Source organism: Oreochromis aureus, linkage group 20, assembly GCF_013358895.1.
Source record: "Oreochromis aureus strain Israel breed Guangdong linkage group 20, ZZ_aureus, whole genome shotgun sequence".
Taxonomy (NCBI): Eukaryota; Metazoa; Chordata; class Actinopteri; order Cichliformes; family Cichlidae; genus Oreochromis; species Oreochromis aureus.
Window position 1 is genome coordinate 4,736,762 of NC_052961.1, and position 22,056 is coordinate 4,758,817.

At 42.4% G+C, this 22,056-nt stretch overlaps 2 protein-coding genes across 4 annotated transcripts in view; one reads left to right on the plus strand and one right to left on the minus strand.

Annotated features, from left to right (window-relative positions):
* Positions 1-19,288, minus strand: LOC116335466 (CXXC-type zinc finger protein 1-like). The gene is made up of 14 exons (XM_031759165.2): positions 19,055-19,288; positions 11,447-11,646; positions 11,260-11,360; positions 10,403-10,545; positions 9,940-10,095; positions 4,548-4,724; positions 4,366-4,467; positions 4,078-4,295; positions 2,904-3,111; positions 2,700-2,810; positions 2,175-2,224; positions 1,997-2,093; positions 1,312-1,464; positions 1-1,220 (listed from the first exon to the last, which is right to left on the minus strand). Exons 1-14 carry the CDS (start codon positions 19,055-19,057, stop codon positions 1,074-1,076), a joined length of 1,866 nt encoding a protein of 621 aa, XP_031615025.2. The 5' UTR covers positions 19,058-19,288; the 3' UTR covers positions 1-1,073.
* Positions 11,274-22,056, plus strand: part of zgc:113363 (uncharacterized protein LOC791449 homolog) — a 23,106-nt gene continuing 12,323 nt past the window's right edge. For all 3 annotated transcript variants that reach the window (XM_031759125.2, XM_039603861.1, XM_039603863.1), the window contains exons 1-2: positions 11,274-11,383; positions 20,483-20,619. The gene's annotated coding sequence lies outside the window, so the exon portion shown is untranslated. The remainder of the gene's footprint in view (positions 11,384-20,482; positions 20,620-22,056) is intronic.

Consider the following 22,056-nt stretch of genomic DNA (forward strand, 5'->3'; position numbering starts at 1 on the left):
TAATGAGATATCAAACTTTATTGAAACATTTTTAACAAATAACAACATACTGATAACACTGAGGATAAAAACAGATATAAAAAAGGAGACACTGAGATCGAAATGAAGGGTTTCCTCTCAGAGGGAAATTAATGTCACACAGAAAAGTTTGACTTTCATCAATATACAAACAAGAGTTCTTTATCAGGACATTTCATTTTATTTATTTAATTAATTAATTTCACTTGACTTCAGCTCTTTGTGCTTAAAAGTAATTTCCCTATGCTTACCCCATTGGCTGTTTATTCACTTAGACTGAAGTAAGAGTCAATCAAGTCACAGAATCCATCTTTTTATGGCTAGCATTTTTTTTTCTTCTATGCTTACTTATTTTTGATGATCCCATGGGGGAAAGTTTAAACTGATATTTACACAATTTTTATTTAAACTGCAACAGGCTCACATTGTAAAAAGAAACAAGGAGGAATGACTTGTAACAAGATGACTTAGAGATTTATAAAATGTGTGCATCTTTAGTGAACATGTAGTGTTTCATCATCAACCTTAAGACATTTCCAAAGCACAGTCACATTTCAGATTGGTCGGATGTGGGTAGTGTAATACTTGTAGGTTAAACTGAACGAGAGCAGCTTTCCAGTAGGAGGACACATGAGCACCTCTTTAGACATCATGGCTCATTCAGGATCAAATGTGATCATATTTGTGTGTCCAGTCATCCCCAACTTATTAAAACTAATAGTGAGGATACAACTGCCCACAAAGCTAAGCTGAGATCCAGCAGATATTGGAGTGTTACCTAAGCAGAAGGTTTATTTGAGTGTTCATCCATGGATTGTAAGAGCTCAGGTTTCCTACATTAGTAGTGTGAATATGAAATATAAAAACGGTTTGACTTCCTAAAATCAGATGAGGTCTGAGTTTGAATGAGGCTGGAGTCAGAATCAAATCTCTCTTGTTTTTTGTTCACTGGTGAATGAAACGTTGCTCTGACTCACCTTCCCACAAATTTCCACAATAAAATTGCAAACGAGCATTAAACTCATCCAGGAAAACGTCTGCCTGACGTCACCTGTCTACCTGTCCTTGGCAGAGCGCAGGTCGGTGGTGATTGGGTCATGCTGGATGGTCTGGTGCAACATCAGAGCCAATAAACCGGCTCGGTTGGTCATGGCGGTCCTCAGATTCCTCTCCTGCTCGAACAGCTCGTCCAGTTTATACCACTGACAGAGACAAAGAGAGAGTTAGAAACATCCAGGTGTGTCTTAATGTTAATGACGAGGCACTAAATTAAGTTTGTATGAATAGAGATACCACTCGGACTCTCTCCAGGTCGACTTCGGCGCGGCGAAGTTTCTCCCAGCAGTAATGCTTGTTGCACTTCCTCTTAGACACCCGACAGAACTCGCCGGTGGGCTCAAACACGTCTTTGACCAGAGGACATCCGCACACCTCGTCTGCTGGGACCTGCAACAGGGAGTCAATAACAAAGAGTCAGGAAAATGTCTGCCTGACTTTGAGTCCAGAGCCAGGACCAGAGTCAGGACTAACTAGCCTAGTCAGCACCAGCTAGTCCAGAGTCAGGACCAAAGACTCCAGAGTCTGGAAACAGTCAGGCCTGACTGCCTGACTCTGAGTCTCTGAGCCCAAAGTCAGGACCAGAGTCCAGGACCAGCTAGTCCTGACTTTGTACTCTTCTCCGGACTCTGAGTCCAGACTCAGGACCACATGCCACATTAAAACTTATGTATCATCCAAATTCTGATGTTAAGTCCTTTAAAGACTTGAGACAGTAAGTTAACGTGAACAGAAACATTTTTTAAATATCCACAGCTGATAAGTTTTGTAAGAGCACACCAACATAATATTTTAGAGCCCGACAGACATTTGCTAAAATAAAAATAAAAAGTTCTCCATTGAGTTTAAGCAAGCGAGGAAAAAAGCAGCGAATTAAAGCCTTGATCGAGTCATAAGTTGTTTTTTGTAGACATAAACAAACCTTTGGATCTCTGGAGTGTTCGGGACATAAAACCTGCAGCCGCTTACAGTACGTCTTACTTTGAGGATTGTAGACATCGCAGAATAACCTGGTGGCTCTGAGAGACACAGAGAGAGAGATGAGACACAAACAGAGAGACGGGTAAAGACAGGAGGGACGGACAGATGCACGGTCTTACCCCTCTATGCGTGTTGGATACATGGAACCAAACGATGTTTGACTCTCATACTGTCGGACAAAGAAACAGAAAGATCAGATTAAACAGTCTTCCTTTTAAATCAAGTTGATGACTACATTACCCACATTTTACCTCAGAACAGCTGACTGTCATGTTAGGGGATGTAAAACTAGCTGTTGTGCCATAACCACCATATGCCTGCTAATATTCTGACTTAATGTGCAGACTCAGACCAATGTTGTTAAATCAGGAGGACCTCAGGGGTGCTAGGTTACATCAATAATCTTTTAGGGAGAACTTATTATCCTCATTTATTATTAAACTCCAGAAGAGTAGCTCTTTTAAACAGAAGATTTGAACAGCAGCATTGGGTGAATTTGCTAAAGGTCATTTCACTGGCTTATTGTGGCCTTTGTTGCCACATTGCTGTTAGTACCTTCCTGTTTGATCACCTCATTAAGGCAGTTGTAATTCATAACCAATTCAGACCCCAGGTGGACACACTTCCTGTTTCTTTAAGCTAACCTTAGCGTAGCATCGCTCCATATGACGCAGAGCCACCTTTGGATTGACGGGGTGACTGCAGGAAACACAGAAGATCTGAAAGTCTGTGTCGTCACCGTCACCCTCAGTCACCTGCAGAGACAAACAGAGAGACGCAGATGAGACCAACTAACAGCTGATCACACTAACAGCGGAGTGCACTGGGTGGCTGCGGTTGCCACAGACCTCCTCGTGCTGTTGGACTTGCTGAAGTTTGGCGTTGGCGATGATGCCTTCTAGCTCATGGAAGCGTTTCTCCATCAGCGTGAGACGCATCCTCGCCGCCTGCTGCTCTTTCCTGATCCGCTCCAGCTGTCTGCGTCCAATCTCCTCGGCAATGCAGGGACTCTGCTGCCACTGCTGGATCCTCTGAGGCAGGATCTCATAGATGCGACTGAGAGACAGAGACGAGGCGTCAAAGAACCAACAGATTTCAGAAACATGTACTGTTTTTGAGAAACCAATGTACACCAAGTTAACAGAGAATTTGATGTTTGCTTTCTGGATAAGTTTGAGGTCCTGGGTGAAACCCCAGAGTACACAGTAATAGGGTGTACACGGCACCTAATTCATGGCACTAGAAGTGCTGGCACAAATCATATTTTGCTATCATCTCGGGCGGTCATGCACAATTTTGGTGGTTTTTACCGCCAATCTTTTTTACCTCAGTGCAGAAGCACAGAGTATCAGATTATACAGCGAGGAGATGCTGCAACAGCTTCATGAGACTCTGGAGAAAACCTTGGAGAAAAGAATCTTGGCAGTTTCTTCCCTTTTGGTTCAACTTCTCCTCGTCATCAGTGATGATGCAGAGGTTTTCTCTGAGTGGCAACACCTATCGTTTACTGCAGCGGTATATGTGATGATATCACCACCAAAACCAAAGCGGTGAGCAAAACATGCTCTTAAATAGTCCGATCTATGCTAAGCAGCTGAGCTGGATGCTGTTTGGAATTGTGTGAGAAGAATGGGAAGCCAGTCAAATTCACATTAGGCAAGTCCTCTCACCTTCTCAGAGCTGCTGCACAGCAACGTGACTGAACAGAAAAAAAAACAATCAATGACAGCAATGAACGTGTTTCACCTCTGGAAAGATGACCAAAGGAGTTTTGTATTTCAGAAATAACCTGCCACATTGTGTTTGGAACAAACAGTATGCACTTCTTTTTTCACGTGTAAAAAGGGTTAATGGACTCAACGGTCCAATTAGATACGGTAAGTGACTTCGCCGTTATAACTTGTGTCTAAAAGGAATCTTGATACAAACTTTCTAAATTCAGCAGTTCTAAAATTCTCTGGCGGGGTCGCCGTGTCAGCCCGTGTTGTGTTCACATGAACATTTAGATGATCTCAGACTCACTTGGCGGCGAGCTTCATGCCGCACTCCTCAGAGCAGTATTTGGAGTTGGCCCTCGCCGGCTCGATGCATCCTGGACCCAGACACTGCCTCAAACCTCCGCTTACTTCTTTGACTCCTCCCTCTCCTGCTCGCTCACTGTGCCGCACACGCTCTCTGTGACGCTGCTTCACTTTGTGCCGTCGAGGCTTCACCTCCTCTTTCGGAACAGACACGGACTTCTGCAGGTGGACAGCTATGTTAGTGACATCATCAGTGACATCTGTGGTCAGGTGATCTAACCGCCCTCACCTTCTTCTCCGGTTTCTTCTCGTGTCTCTTCACATGTTTCACCTTCACCGCCTTCTTCCTCAGAGAGTCGGACTGAGCATCATCCTCTTCACTGTGCCACACCTGCAACACGAAGATGTGTCACGCACACAGGAAGTGCCTGTCTGGCAGCTGATTGGTTGGAAACACCTGCACACACTGACCAGGTCTCTGTATCCGGCAGCTTTGTATTGCTCGTACAGCTCCAGCTCGCTCTCACTGAAACCCTCCTCCTCGTCATCTTCCTCCTCCTCAGTGTGATGCCCTGGCCCTTTTCTCGACAGGCTCCGCCCCCTGGCCCCGCTGCGACTCATCTCCTCATCCTTGACCCGAAGCATCTTCTGCTCAGAGAACATATGCAGAGTAAACAGCATCATTAGTACAGCAATAATGAACATCTCTCGCCAATCTTTAACAATCAGGACGAGTTAGCAGTTCACCATCAATTTGAATCCCTTGTTAAAGGTGACCCATTATGCCTTTCTTTCATATATACCTGTATTTATAAAGTATTTTCTAATCTTACTGACTACTCAAAGCCCAGGAATCACTCGCCAACCAGTCCAGGAATTCACATTTTTCCTTTGCTATGCTGCCAGGTCTCTCTTGGAAATGAGATTTTAAATCTCAATGAGATTTTTACCTGAATAAATAAAGGACTAAAAAAAAAATCAGTGCTTGTATCCAGTCCAACATGTTGGACCACTCACAAGCATTATATGCATGATGTCACGTGAGAAACATCTAAAAAAAAAAAAAAAGTATGGAGCAGGAACCAACCAGCCCCCAGTCCAAAAAGCCCCATCGCTACGGTAACCAGAGACAAAGATCCAGAACTTTAACCTCGCAGTTATAATCGATACATTTTACACTGATGTCAATATGTAACTCTTTTCGTCTTACTGACCAATCAAAGCACTTTAATGCTTTACTTAAAGAATCTGAAACTATAGGAGAACTGTGTAACAGCAAAGATGGTGGGAGAAGTATGCATTTCAGGGTCAAAGTCCAAAAACTTTTAGCAGTTTCTTTCAAATCAGGTTTGAATAATGATTTTATAGAAGCTTTTTTTTTTTTAAAAAGATCCAGGTTACTTTGAAATTAAAGTTAATTTATATAATTCTTCAAGAGAACTGTTCAAATAAATCCCCAGAGGGATTCAGATGAGTGCCAAGTGTAGAGATCTGCTCCCAGATCAGATCTGGGCATCGTATGGACCAGCAGCCACGTGTGCCAACAAAGGGAAATTAGGATTCAAATTTTAAATAATTATATAATCATGTAGTTTGTGCCATTTAAAACATTAAACAGTCTTTGATCAACTCTCCATCAGAGAATGCCTTACTGTTTTTTTACAGTTTTGTGGGAAATTATAACACAGCCTTGGTGCTTTTATTTTGAAGGCAAAATAAAAAAGAATTTACATATGTTTGTGTATGCAAGCACATTGGACGTTTATGAGATATGTGAGTTTGCTATCCCTGAAAGAGTTCAACTCACATAAAAAAAAATTAAAGGCTCATAAAGAATGTCGAGTTTTTAACGACACATGGATGCCCAAGTATTGATTTAATGAAGTCGAAGGTAACTGGTTCTTATTTTGTTGAGAGCAGACTGCTGAGTTAAAAGATTACAGTTTGATTCACCATTACAAGACTAAACATGCAGAGAAATACGAGAATATGACTGATGCAGACCAGGAATAGACATCTAAACCTCTAGTAAACCTGCAAAAGCAACAAGGTCTTTTTAACCAAGCTTTAAGCATCCAGGGATGGAGAAGTCAACACAAGCTTTGTGATTTCCTGCAGAATCACAAAAAACACAAGGCCACACTCTGATGGGGACATTATTTAAGAGTGATTGGTGGACTAAACAAGCAACACTAATAGAATGAGGGGGAAAAAGCATTCAAAGCATTTGAAAATGTGCTCCTCTCCAGATAAACTGTAACAACACGGATCAAGGACATCTGGAGCTTTATCTGAAAAACAAAGTGGACTGTTTAGAGTTTTTTCCTCCTTGGCTCTGGACGACTGTTACACAGCCCAGTCACTCATCTTTGTCCATGGGATAAGGACCGAGTTTGAGATTACAGACGAGCTGGGAACAATGCACTCGACCAGAACTCTGGCAGGGAGTGGATTTTTTCCCACACAGGTAACTACATGCTTGGATAGGCTGAGGCTGAAATGGCACAAACTGGAAGGTGTGGATGCGAGACAGAGTGACTGAAATGGGCATTTCTGCAGTGCAGTACACACCACAAAGTGTTGGGTAACAAGCGCTAAAAATTAACCATGCTGCTGATGTGTTAACCAAAATAGTTAACTACATCAGGGCAGGAGCACTAAACCACAGACAGGCAGTTGCACTTTTAGAGGAGCATAAGGCTAAACATAGTGATATAAGCTACCGCATCACTATCAGGTGGCTCAGCCTGGGCAAAGGGCTAAAAAGAGTCTGGGACCTGAAAGCAGAAATGGTTTTGTGAAAAGAAAAGACACTCCAGAGCTCTCAGACACAGAACAGAAGGCATATCTTGAATTTGCTGTTGACATGTTTGCACTAATGAATGGACTAAATACAGCACTGTAAGGTAGGGGCCTGTGAATGTACAGCCCAGTGAAGGCTTTCATGAAAAAGTTGGAGTTTCTAATCAGAGAGCAACATTTTTACTGACATGCTAACAGTGAAAGAAGCCATAACATCAGCTTATCACTTCAGATGGTACTCATGTATGTCAGGAGTCCTGCATGATGAGTTTTCAAGGCAATCTGAAGACTTCAAAACAGTTAAGAGCTAACTGTCCTCAGCTGCAGTGTGGATAATGCATCCAGTGAACTCAGTGATCTGCAGTCTGATTCGCTGCTAGCAGAGCTCTTCAAGTCAGTATCACTGCTGGATTTTTATTCTTCTCTCAAAGAGGAGAACTTTGCACACATAAGGACACGTACTCAGAAGATGTTAGCTCTCTTTAAAGCTAACATCCATCTTTAAATGTAAACAAACATTCTCACAAAGGAAGCTTAACAAATCCTGATACAGATCCTCTCTCAGCAACAGTCACCTGTCTGCTGTGCTTTGCATTCCCAGCTCAGACATTGAACCAAACTTTAAAATCAACTGGTCAAGCTTAAAGAGGTTCTCTCCCCGAAGAAGAGAAAAAACCTGAAAATCTGCCGATGAAAAAAATAAACTACAAGAAAAACAGCAACAACTTTGCATATCTTTGAAATTCTCTGGTTTCTCATGTAGCCACTTGGGAAAATGAATTGCCCACCTGCTCTAGAATGACTCTGACAGTCACTGAATCCTCAGATCTACAGTGACTATAAGATTGTAGATGTATCGCCCCCAAAGCAAAGAAGCCAGACAACACAAGAACCAGGAAACACGAGCAATTTATGATGAAATTAAAATTCTGTAATATTCATCCTCTAACTAGATGCAACAAGGAAATCAAAGATGAATTCTGCTGCATCATTTCCACATTTAAAGTGAACTTTTCTAGCAGTTACTAAAGTACTGCAGGATACATTTCACCTGTTTGATTAGCATTTCAGGAAACTACAAAACTCTGATGTGCATATTTGATTTGTTCTGTCATTGATTTAAATAACCAGCATTAACTACCTTTTCTCAGAGTTACCTGTCTGCTGCTCCAGTCCTTCCTGGTTGAACAAAACAGGAAATGGAGGGTGGAGCTGGTTAAAATGCAGAGGGCTAACAAATGGACCAAACCACTCGCTGTGACAGCACGGGGGGGGTGGGGGATCTGTGTACCGAGTTTAGTTATTGTCTCTGTGGTTTTTCCCCTTTGTGTTTAACAAGCGTTGCTTTGCTACGTTCAGACCTCGCTCTTCTGGTTAGACCAGTTCTTCTTTTGTTATCTTTTTCTGAGCAGTGCTCTGTTCAGCTGACCTTCTTTATGGACCCAGCTATTTGCTAACCTCGACTTTTTCCTTCCTTTGTTGTTTTAATGTGACTTTGTGATGGCCTGGGTTAAATAGACACCCAGCTTGCAGTTGAACTACCTGTGTCTGTAGTTTGACTGAAAGTCTCCAACATTTTGTGTCTTTTTCTCCCTCAAGTCTTAAAAAAAACGAACTGGATCAATTTCACACCACAACTTGAACCTGAAACAAGACGCTTTAAAAGGTTCTTGAAACCATGAAATGATTTACAAAGTTTTGCAAGACTAAAGTTTTAATAAATGTGCCATGACTTTACAGTTTCAGTTATACGGTGTACCTTGAACTCTTGAACCTATTTTAAATGTGTCATTCCTCTGTTACCCTGTGCTGGTCAGTGTTTACAGCCTGACTCACTCATTTACAAAAGCAAATATGAAGGATCGCTGCTGCCAAGGCTGCGTGCAGCAGAAGCTCAGCAAAACTACGATTCATCAGTTCCAGTCAGGCTGCAGTAATGTAGTAACTACGGTGGACCAAGAGTGCCAAAAATGAATTAATCAAATACATCATTAAATAATTAATTAAATGTGTCAATATTTAATGAAAATTAACAATTATTAATTAACTGATTAATTGTAACAGCAATAGATTAGATAAATAAATAATCAAATATGTCTTTAATTAATTTTAATTGGAAATACAAATCTAATCATTTTTAAACGATAAGATAAGATAAGATCTTTATTGTCACTGTTACAAGAATAATGAAAGGCAGTTCGTCATCTCTCCATTAGCAGTGTGTAGAGTTTTTACATTAAAATTACTTTAGAATAAAACATGAAAGATACATAGATACATACACGTGTATACAAGTTATATATGCTGTAAGGTGCAATACAACGGAGCAGGTGCAATATAAGGTACAATGTAATCTTTGGTAGTGCACATTGAGTAAGAGGTAGAGGCCAGAGGTAGGAATGTTGGTAGCATTATTATAATAAATTATATTAATTAGACCTGCTATTAATTATAATAAATAAGGTTCATAAATAGAATATTTAAATGAAGCAAATTAAATTTTAATGAATTAGGTATATCTTTATTTAATATATGACACATTTAATAAGTTATTTAATGATGTAGTTATTTAAGCCATATTGGCACTTGTGGCCCTTTATAAGAAAGTAACCAGCTACGTTATTAGTATTCAGCAATTAGACAAATAAATGTAATGAAACTGTCTACCGGCTGACCTGCTGTGGTTTTGACTGTTAAATTTTCTCATGTATGAGCAGCGGCTGTAGTGCTGTGAAGGCAAGGCATGTGTAAGTGTAAAACAAAGCGCACACACACATGTCCGCAAATATGGAGCATTTGAAAGCAGTTTAATCCTGATGTATCTATTGTTACCTTAATGAGCTTTAAAACGTTACGTCTTTCCCGTGAATAGCACATTTAAACAGACACTAACAGTTCCTGATATATCACGGTCCAAGAAGATGGTGACACAGCAGGAGCAGACTATCACACTGTCTGCCTCAGTTTCAGGGATTTTTATTTGCCTCCGATCCACTCGCACATTTTCACTGTAACATTTTAACAGCATTCGTTACTATGACGACGAGGTTTATTCACGTACCCGGGCTCGGACCTCACACTGCCGGAGGCGGCACTTCTGTCTGATTTTGTTCGGGCCTCCAAACTTCTTCATGTCTTTACAGAAGTCGCACTGAGCGCAGTCCTCCGTCCTCAGGCAGGCGTCACACTCTCCACACATCCTCGCCGAACGCTTGATCTGGAAACACGAACAAGGAAACCGAAGCGATGTGAATGGCATCAACACTCCAGGTGTCCCAGGAAAACCCGGATTGGGACTGGAGCTTCATCCTAAGCACTTAAAGGAGTTAAATGTTTGAAAATTTAGATGTAAGAGCAGCTAAAATTGTCAGCTGATGGATACGGAAAGAAAGAAGTTGAAGGTTAAGATACTTTAGCTAGTAGCAAGTAAAAGTTAGTTTGATCCTCTGAGGTGTAAGTAAGCCTAACCCCAGCCTGAGCAGTTAAAGTGCTGGCTGAACTGTGTCATGTGATGCGCTGGGTACCTGTGAGCCCCGCCTCTTGTCAGTCTTCTGTTGGGGGGTGGAGCTTCCATCTCCATCAGTTTTGTCATCTCTCTCCGGCTCCGACTCTCTCTCCTCCTTCATCTTCTTCTGACGGTATTTAATCTCCAGTGATGAGTCTCTGTCTGCAGACGAGACAGAACGCACAGATCACAGCTTTAAAGCCCGAAAAGGACCAACTCTGCTCTTCAACAGCTCGAAGTTTTTATTCTGAGACTAGAGAAACATTACAGGATATAGATCTATAGTTTAAAACCTTCCTTCATGGTAGTCCCTATCCAGCTCTCCTAGAGTCACTGTAAGTCTCCTGGAATCTCCTCCATGATCCTGAGACTGTGCTGGGAGTCACAGCAAACCTTCTGGCAACGGCATGTATTGATGTGCAACCTCTGTAGGGTCCAGATAGCACCTCAGTAGTGACCCTGACCCTAGCTCAATGCTAAACTAGTGAAAAACTGTCAGAAAAGATGGGGGGGGGGGGGGGGGGTTGTCAGTGGCCGTTAGCTGTAAAGCCACTCCTGTTTTGGGGGTTGTCTCAGTGTTGCTCCTCTAGTGCACCTGTTGTTAGTTTTATTAACACCAAAGCAGCTGAAACTGATTCACAACCCCCTCTGCTCCTTAAGTGATCACGTCAATATCCCAGAGGTTTGATGCTAAACCTTTGAGCAGTGTATATATGACATAAAATGAGAAAAACTATAATAAATCCCCTTTAAGCTAGTTTAAAGAGGATTTCTGTAAATGAATTCAGTCTTAAAGCAAATATTCAGAGGTCTATTATTATCAGTGGACTGATACACATTATGTTTTCTTCCAGCTCAGAGAGGAGGGACACTGACTTCTGCAGGGCGGGCAGTACCACACTCTGATGGCTTTGGCTGCCTTCTCTGAAACTCCAATACAGTCTCCATGAAACCACTCCGTGCAGCTGTCGCACCCTCTGACGGACACACAGACAGACAGGTTAGGGTTAACAGCTGTGTTTGTTTGTTTATTGTTTACAGATAAATAAATAAAGTGTGTTACATCATGAAGCAGTTGATATCTGGTTTCCTGCAGACACAGTAAACCGGAGCACTCATGGTGTCCATGGGAAATCCGCCCCGTCCTCCTCCTCCGTCACCTTCTTCACCTCCCTCCACTTTTCCTCCTCTTCCTCCCCCCTCCTCCCCTTCTTCCTCCTCCTCCTCCTCCGGGGCCCGCTCTGCTCCTGCAGCCTCTTCAGACTGACAAACAAACAAGAAACACACAAACCTGAAAAGAGTTCAGCGTCAGAGATCTCACTCAGTTTTACTACAAAGAGGATTCGTCTTCTGTGTTTGTCGCAGCAGAGCACCAACACAAACAGGAGTAGCCCACGTTACTGGTTGGTCCACATTTTTCTGACAGGGCCCCCCTCAGAGCATCGCAGCCTGCAAAGCTATGCGTGGCACCAGCAGACTGCTCTGTGTTGTGTTTACCTGAGCAGATTATCTCAGTGTCTTTTTTGGCTTCCTGGCTTCAAACAGGCTAAACTTTATTAATATAAGTCACATTTTCCAGCCTTACTGACCAAAGTACCCACATCCTTTAGCCCTTTATATACTAAACTACAGTACAGTGCTTTTCCTGTTACACTCATACCACTGATTTGTCTGCAGCAGCTGTTCTGCTTTCAGTCTGCACTACAAACCCAAAAAAGTGAAATGTAAATAAAAACAGAATGCAATGACTTACAAATATCATAAACCCAAATTTTATTCACAATATTTTGAACATTTTGCAACTATTCAGATTTAACTGGCAACATGTCAGTAACATGTTTGGGTATAAAAAGAGCCTCGCAGAGGGGCCGCGTTTCCCTCTTCAGAGTTAGACTTTCAGAATAATGTTGCTCAACATAAATATTCCATCATCTAAAGTAGAGATGGACCGATCCGATATTACGTATCGGTATCGGTCCGATACTGACGTAAATTACTGGATCGGATATCGGTGAGAAATTAAAAATGTAATCCGATACATTAAATATAAAAAAAAAAAACACCTCACAAAACTTGCGACATGGTGTAATTCGGCTCATAACCTTAGCAGGTCGGAGCAGTGTGCTCACGTGATAGAGCAGCTGTGTGTATTTGTAGCCTCGCTAGCAATCCAGCATTTCATCTCCGAGGAAGTTATCCCAGAGAGAAGTAAAGCAAGTGTGTAAGTTCATCTCTGAATGTTTGTAAAGCGTTCCCACGTTAAGCTTAACAACCGATATATGGAGCGACTGCCTCTCTCTCTCCCTCCCTCACCTTCCTGCCGCTACTTCAATCGTGAAACTGCTTAATGATCAGCTGATCGGCTTTTCTGTCGGGAGTCCGTCTCTCTTCTTTGTTTTTGGCCCACTTTGCACCAGAAAGAGGAAACCAGCGGCTGAACAACAGCAGCACGTTTAAGCTTGATAAGCTGTTGTTAGAATTTATTTAATATTACTTTCTACACCAGGATCCTTTTCTACGTAGCTGACAGCTGGTAACTGTGCAGGGGCGGATCTAGCAAAGTGTAGCCAGGGGCCGATAGGGGCATGAACAGGGAAAAGGGGCACAAAGACATACTTTTCTTTCTTATTCTCATTTAAAATGTCTCGCTTTTAATAAATAATTATCTGAATCTTACACCCAAAGTTTTAATCTGATGTAAAATGTATAGAAGTCCATTACTGTATATAGTAACTGTTAAGTCTAATATACCCTAGTAAGCTATACTACTTTTTCCTTTGGGAAGGTACCATCTGTGCAGTCTGCAATTCTGTTGAAGAAAGATGTTGAATCTATTTAATTATTCTTGAAAAATAATTTAATTCTGTGCATTTTTTTCCACACTGCATCAAATTAAAGTTGATTACATCGATTAAGCATCATGAGGTGGAGGGTGGGGGGTGGTTCCCTATTTTTTTTTGCTGGGAGTTTGCAACCCTATTAGTTAGGTTGCTTAATATTTCTGCTAAGTACTCTTTAAAATACCAGAATAGGGAGGATGGAGTAGGTTTAAGTTTATTAGATTGATCAGTGTTGCTGAACTATGAAATATTTTGGGTGCAGTGTATTTTTTACATACAGGTATAACAGAATAGCTTTAGTGTTGTTGTTTATTTAAACTTGAGGATGAACTTATACAAAATGCAGCAAGATATTAAAAAAACAGTTTTATTGATTAAAAAACACACTATATCGGATTCATATCGGTATCGGCAGATATCCAAATTTATGATATCGGTATCGGTATCGGACATAAAAAAGTGGTATCGTGCCATCTCTAATCTAAAGTCCATAATATCATCAGATAATCCGAGGAAATCTCTGTGTGCAGTGGACAAGACCGAAGATTGGATGCCTGTGATGTTCAGACCCACAAACAACCATCTGAGCCAAAGCTGGACTGAGACAAAGTGGAAAAACTGATCTGAGGTCAGAAGTATCAACATTTTAAATTATTTCTGGAAAATATGGACGCCATGTCCCTCGGACTAAGGAGGAGCGGGACCATCCAGCCTGATATCAGCACTCAGTTCAAAAGCCTGCATCTCTGAGGGTACAAGAGTCCATTAGTGCCTTTGGAATTGAACACTTGCACATCTGCAACGGCACCATGAGTGCAGAAAGGTATAAACAAGTTTTAGAGCATCAAATGCTCCCATCCAGGGAAGGCCTCGGATATTTCACTATCATAATGCTATGTAGGGCTGCCACGATTACGTCGACGATCAAAATCGTCGCCGACTAATTTAATAGCTGACGCATCGTTTGACGCTTTGTAAGGTCCCAAAAGATGCAGGAATAAGCAGCAGGATTTAAGAGTGTAATAACGGACTGAAACAGAAGATGGCAGCACTGCATGTACAAGGATGCCAGCTGCTGTTAAACGCCAAAGAAGAAGAAGAAGAAGCAGTCTCTGGTATCGTAGCTGTGTCCAAATTCAGGGGCCACATTTGTAGGCGAAGGCTTTCCAAATTCGAAAACTCCTCCAAACGCGGCAGACAAATGCATCCTTCATTTCCCCAGATTTGAAGGATGGGTCGGGGGTATCCTTCATGGCCCAACCTATCCCAGAATTCATAGCGTGCCCCAGCCAATTCCAGTTTCCAACAATGGCGGCAGCTACTTAGCTTTAATATTACTCTTATTACTCTTTCTGGGTCACAAAATAAACGTTTAACATATTTTCAGGCGAGAATGTAGCTGTGTAAACTTCAAATATCTGCTCGGTTTATCAAGACATCACATATTTGTAAAAATGCTCCGATGTTTTCGGAGACGTCTGTTACCCACCAGCTCGATAGCTAGCCGGGGTTCAAGGCTCACTAGAGCCGGCGTGAACAGTGAACTCCCGGCACAACGTTTTCAGTGGGAGAAACGTTTCGTCACTCATCCAAGTGACTTCTTCAGTCTCAGCTGACTGCAGGTTTCCCCAAACCTTATAAACAGTACATTTGCACAATGACTGAAACCAGCCCACTGAAGGAACAATGGGCTGGGAGGTCAGTTCCTTAATCATAATTGCGCAAATTATCATGACCATTGATCAACAACCACTGATCAAAGAACACTGATCAATGGCCATGAGTACCATTCACAGAGAGTTGGGGAATGGCTGCAATCACAGCATTGTAAGATGGTGACAGATGTACCCTTAGGCCCCCTCCTCGATTCAGAGATGGTCTTTCCCTTGACTCTGCGCTCAAACCAGCGTTCCTCCCTGTCCAGGATGTGTACATCCTCATCGTTGAAAGAGTGTCCACTGGCCTGTAGGTGTAAATAAACTGCAGAGTCCTGGCCTGACGAGGTAGCTCTTCTGTGTTGTGCCATCCGCTTCGCTAGAGGTTGTTTGGTTTCCCCGATGTATAAATCCTGGCAATCCTCCTGGCACTTAACAGCGTACACTATGTTACTCTGTTTGTGTCAGGGGACCCGATCCTTGCGGTGGACCAGTTTTTTGCGCAGCGTGTTTTGGGGTTTAAAAGCCACAGAGACCCGGTGTTTAGAAAAAATGCGTCTCAACTGTTCCGATACTCCTGACACATATGGGATCACTACAGGTTTTCGCTTAGGCAGCAGTTGACCTTCTCTCCTGGATCAGCTGGAGCTTTCTTTAGGTGCCTTCCCAGCTTTGACAAAAGTCCAGCTGGGATAACCACATTTACTCAGGGCCTTCTTGATGTGCTGTTCTTCTGCCTCCCTGGCCGCTGTGTCAGTGGGGATGGTGTTCGCTCTGTGTTGTAGCGTCCTGATGACACCCAGTTTGTGCTCCAGTGGATGATGAGAGTCAAACCTTAGATACTGATCCGTATGCGTAGGTTTACGGTACACGTCAGCTTTTAGATGTCCCCCATTACTGATGGAAATGTCACAATCTAAGAAGGCTAACCTGCCACTTTTCATATCCTCCCTGGTGAATTTGTTGTGTCCGTCCACCGAGTTAATGTGATCCGTGAAATGTAGTACGTCCTGAGATTCGATTTTCTCCCAGGTGTCATCGACATATCTGAACCAATGACTCTGTGTTGTTCCAGGGTAGGATAGCAACGCCCTCTTTTCCACTTCTTCCATGTACAAATTGGCCACGATGGGTGAAACAGGGGAGCCCATGGCACACCCATGTTTCTGCCTGTAGAACTGACCCTTGTATGTGAAGTAGGTGGAATGAAGACACAGTTCCAAAAGCAAACACACTTGGTCGATGCTGAGAGTGGTCCTGCTGCTGAGGTTGGTGTCATCCTGTAATCTCTTACGGACTACCTCCAACGTTTCCGTGACTGGGATGCAAGTGAAGAGAGATGTAACATTGTACGAGACCATGGTTTCATCTGCCTCCATAATGACATCTCTCACCTTCTCAACAAAATCCAGGGTGTTCTGGATGTGGTGTTCAGAGCTGCCCACCAGCGGGTTGAGGATCGAAGCCAGAAACTTAGAGATGTTATAGGTGACCAAGTTGATCCTACAGACAATTGGTCTTAAAGGTGCACCCTGTTTATGTATCTTCGGTAAACCATACAGAGTTGGTGTAGACTCCCCTGGGTACAGCCTGTGGTATGAGGTCCAGTCAATAGCCTTGTCTTGTTCCAACTGCTTCAGACAGTCTATGACCCTTTTCCTGTAGCCACTTCCTGGGTCTCGTTTCAGGGGCTCATAAGTATTTTCATCACTGAGCAGTGACAAAATGTTCTCATGATAGTCTTTCTGGTTTAGCAAAACTGTGCACCTGCCCTTGTCTGCCGGAAGGATGATAATGTTGTTGTCATTACTAAGTGATGTGAGTGCCTTCCTCTCCTCCATGGTGATGTTGGATGCTGGGGGCTTTGAATTGCTGAGACAGGCCGAAACTTTCGTCCGTAGTTGCTCTGCTTCCACTTCTGCAAAATTGTTGTTTCGAATTGCTGTTTCTGTGGCTGTGATCAGCTCCACTAGCGGGATTTGTCTCGGTGTGACAGCAAAATTCAACCCTTTAGCAAGGATGTTTTTCTCTGCTTGGGTGAGCTGTCTGTCAGACAAATTCTTCACCCACTTGTCCACATCCTCGGTGTCGCATCCTTGTCTCTTCTGGCTGCTGAGGACACTCTCCGTATTTTGCTGTGGTTTCCAACATACAACAAGTAAGTCAAACTTCCTTTGTTGCCTGGTCTTAGTCTTCTTGTGCTGTGCTAGACGAGCCTTCTCAGTGAAGTCAAACACCTTTTTAAGAGTATTCTCATCTAGAAGCATTGTAAGTCTCTGTCGGATCCGCTCCTCTTGAGATTTTAGCATGTCGATGGTAAAATTTGTTTGCCTCACCCGTTCATTAAGCAGCTGGTGCTGTGGCTTCTGGAGGATTTTTGTTGCCCGGAAGCCTTTAACTGAAGAGCTCATTAGCAGACTTTTAGGAGTAATCCTGTTTTGTCGGCATCTGAGGCTGAATCTTCAGTCGGCTGGTTTCAGTCATTATGCAAATGTACTGTTTATAAGATTGGGGAAACCTGCAGTCAGCTGAGACTGAAGAAGTCACTTGGGTAAGTTTCTCCCACTGAAAACGCTACGTCCAGATGAACAGAATCAACCTTTGGAGATTAAAGTGATAGTTTTCCCACAGCTGAATAAACATCACACAGAAAACTGATTAAACAGAAGTGTGAGATGGTAGAATTTACTCCAATGTCCTGTTATATTTTAGATAGCAAGGAGCAGACGCTGAGTTTATTAAACTTCACTGAGACAATCTGCAAATTTCATTAAAGGTTTAATAAACCATCATCTTGTCTTTATTTTTAGTTAGCACATACCTTAAACACTTCAACTATAAGCTACTGATAGTTATATAAGAGCAGATGCATGCTGATGCAATAAGCTGTACATTTTACATCCAATGGATGCATGATCTGATTAGTCGACTAATCGCAAAAATAATCGGTGACTAGTTGACTATCAAAATAATCGTTTGTGGCAGCCTTGTGAAAACCAGAAATACAACAAAGAAGAGGCGGGGTGTTCTGCGAATCTATTCTACTCAAATCATCCTACCCAATGTTTCTGCGCATACGCTGCGCATGCGCTCCTGAGGAACCTGGATTCAGAAGAAACGTGACAGGAAACTCCAGACCCGGTTCAGGACTTAAAAAGTACTCCTCTGAGACCTGCGGATTTTGGACTAGATTACTACTGAGACTGTGGAGCGGCTTTTATTTGGAAAATATAAAAAATCTAGATTTAATCAGACCAGTTTCAGGTCTAAGAACAGTTTTATTTAATACACTTAATCTATACTCTAACACCTGGATTAACTAAACACCCCAGAGACCAAAGTCCAGACACAAAACCAGGACCCGGAGGCTCATTCGATCTGTTTATAACTCAACAATATCCACAAAAACAAGGAAGTAATGCGTAGTTTCATTTTTTTTCTGTGCAGACAGCACGACACCAGGTTCAGGACCTTCGGCCGGGACTGAAACAGAACCCCGAATACTGAAAGTCACATCAACTCCGTTCACTCCAATGGACCATTAGACCTCATAACAGTTCCTGGAAGTCACTCTATGATGTCTGTTATCGCACTAAGCCTGTATTACATTGGTTTAGAGTGTCCAAACAAATTCATTCAAATCAATCAATATATCATTCTCTGTTTAGCATTAATAACTAATATTTCCCTGTCCGAGCCACCACAGGTGTGCAGAAGCAAAGACTGCACACAGCGACATCAGACTAAAGCTGTGGTGTGTTACTCATTTTTCCCTCTTTATTTACATCATGAATTGATTGTGGGAACTAACTGCAAGTTAAAAGAAAACAGAAGCATGTGAAACAGACGAGCCTGCATTAAAACCACTGAAGTGTCCTTTAAAAACCCGCCTGGTGACACCTGAAACCCGTCGCCGTGCAGCGATTTAACAGCTGATTTCTCCACATGCGGTCTGCACGAACCACGTGACAACATCTCCAGCCCTCCCTGAACACAGCTTTAACCTCCTGCAGGAGCAGAGCTCTCCTCACGCCTCTGCTGCTCCGCTCCGACCAGACTCCGTTCACTTTTCTGCCGATTTTAGCCGCCCGCGTTTGGGCTGCAGGATGGAGAAAAAGGGAGCTGCTCCTCTCTTCTCCTCCATCAGTACAACATGACAAACAAACCCGGACTCACCATGAGCTGCTGCAGCTGCTCTGAATTCACAGAAGAAGAAGGAGAAGGAGGAGAAGAAGAGCCGCTTCTCCGGTTGAAGCTGCAGCCTCTCGCTCGTTTTACAAGCTCACCAAAAATCTGCAAAAATCTCTTTGTGTCCGCATCATTATTGTTTTCCTCTTCTGTAGTTTTGACCGAGGAGCACAAACGAACGGCGGGTGTGTGTCGCCACCTGCTGGAGGGGAGGTTGTGACATTAGAACACGCGTTTGGGTTTTTGGAGGTATCTTTAGGTTTAACCCTGCAGACAAGACCGTGAAGACTGAGAGGTACCAAAGTGCAGGGACCTGCAGTGTCCCCGGTCTGAAGGGTCACACGACACTTTACACGAGAATAAAACTGATTTCTGATCTTTGGACTCCAGTCTGTGAACACAGCGATGACACAGTGAACAGAAGGTTTCTCAGGAGCAATCCTTCCTCAGGTCTGCAGGAGGAAAACAGGCTGTATAAATCATGTGAATGAGCATGCACATGTGTTTGCTGTTTTTAAATGATTAACACCTGTCCCAGCTGCTACTGCCACAGGTATTAATTATTAATTATTAATTTTACGGCTCCCTTGTGAGCAGCTTGTGACTGTTTTGGTCTGAAATCTTCTGATGTTGTTTAATAGAAACAATCATCATAAACTCGGCTCTGATGTTTGGAGCTTTCCTTTCTCACCATTGGACTGTTTCATCATGAAGTGCAGTTCTCTTTGCGTCCAGCAGGTGGCAGCAGTGAAGCACATTCAAACCTCCGCGGCAGCTCAATATCTGCTGAAACATCTGGAATTACTCCCAAGTCCTGCAGCAGCTGCAGATTTCACAAATGCCGACCTCATGAAGCGATTTCTAATGGATTCCAGTTAATTAGCTTTACTTTTCTCTAAAAGTTTCTGCTTGTTTTTATTTTCATTATCAAAACATCTGCTTCGTATTGCTTTTGGTAAACACAGCATCACTTCAGTCATTCATGTGTGTTCAGCAGAGCTTCTGGATGTTTTATATCCTTTATTTTTAAGCATTTTTATACTTTATAATGTCAATAAAAAGTTCCCAGAAAAAGAAATGATTTATTTCTAATTGTAAACATGTTTTAAATTATTATGAACACTTTAATATCTGATTAATAATAATCACTGGAATTTAAAAAAAAAAAAAAGTAATTTCATTACACCAGAAATTACAATCAAACATATATTATTTTATATTATTCAGAACATTTTCACCAGGTCATCTGCTGATCGTGTGAGTGCTTCATTTCTACAGAGCTTCTGGAAAATAATACAGAGTTAAACAGGGGCCCAGCAGCTGACTGCTGCCCCGGTGACCCTGAAGAGGAGAAGCCGGCCCTGCTGCATGTGTGTGTGCGTTTATGTGTGTGTTTGTGTGTGTGTGCTTTTAAAGGAAGCGGAGGAGGCGGTGGTCTTCACACACATGTGAACGCTGCACACAGAAAGACAGCAAAGTGTTTATTCAGACGCGGCACGACATAACTGACGAATAAAAAGAAAGAAAGAAAGAAAGAAAGAAAGAAGCTGCAGGTGAGAAACTTCTCTTTATTTGTCCGTTTTCTCTCTGCGATTAAGTAACTTCCAGGATTTGATATTTAACAGTTTTTTAAGGTATTTTAAAGACACCTGCATTTCACTGAAGTGTGTAATAATAACAAAATGGATACGTAAATTTATTTAACATCTCAAACTGAGAAGTCATTTGAAAAAATGTGAAATAAAATATCTCAAACAGCTGAGTAAAGCTGTTGTTTTCCTGATTTACATCACAAATTAAACTGCGAATGCATCATTAAGGCAAAACAGAAGCCGGCTTTGGGCTCTTTATGTGTATGAATGTTTGCAGCGTTCAGGTGACGCCTCCTGCAGACTCACCTGTTAGAAACATAACTGTACCTGAAGCTGGGAGCTAGGATGAACTCATACTGACATAATCCATAATTATTAACCTTCAGATGATACTTGAGCAACTAAAATGACTGAGTGTGGTCATCGATGTCTCCACTATATTTTATACAGGTATATAATTGTAAAGGCTCTTTAAAAGTGTTTCTCATGCCCGTATAAGTTCCCTTCATCTATGACCGACACTCTGAAAAATTTCTGAAATGTTGTTTATCGCAGTTTTTCGACTCATTTCCACGAGCTGAGCAGTTTCACTCTGGGTCTCGGTGTGTTAGCCATGGTTCACTGCAGAACATCACAGTGTTCTGATTAGAAGTGGAAAAGTAAACTCAAAGCTTATAATGGTATTTTTTTTAAACAGATTTCACATAACCCATCCTTATCTTTACCACACGAGTGACCACATTTCTGTAAAGACATCTATAACAAGTTGTGGGAGGCGTTGAATCCAGCTCTCAAAGGGTTGATGATTTTGGATTACACTCACCGCTGTTACGCCGTGTTGTTTAAACGATGTATGTCAGCAGAGATTTTCAACTTCAGTGTTTCATTCATTGAGCTCTGATGTGAAACTGTGAGCAGCCAGCGTGATATCATGTTGTTGTGTTTGGATGGGTGGTGCAGTGGTTGGCCTCATAGCATGCAGGTCCTGGGTTAAAAACCAGTGGCTGGGGCCTTCTTCTCGTGTCTGTGTGGCTTCTCTCCAGCTTCCTCCCTCAGACACGCGTGTTCAGTTAACTGGTGAATCTAAACTGGCCGGAGGTTCTAATGTGAGGGGAAGGATTGTCTGTCTCTTGGTGTTAAACTGCCGCCCTGTCCAGGGTGTATACCTGCTCACTCTGTGACAGCTGGGACAGGCTCCAAGAGGTGAAGAGAGTAGACGGGTGGATGTTTATATTACAGATATGATGATACTGTAAATATTTGTGTGATTGTTCTCTTGGTATCTGGTTGCAGAGTTTCCACCTCCTTACAGTCATAAAGGAGTTTCACTGATATTCATAATAATTGTGAGGTGAGAGTCTGATGCTGTCTCCAGCCTCGTCGCTGATCATGCAGTCT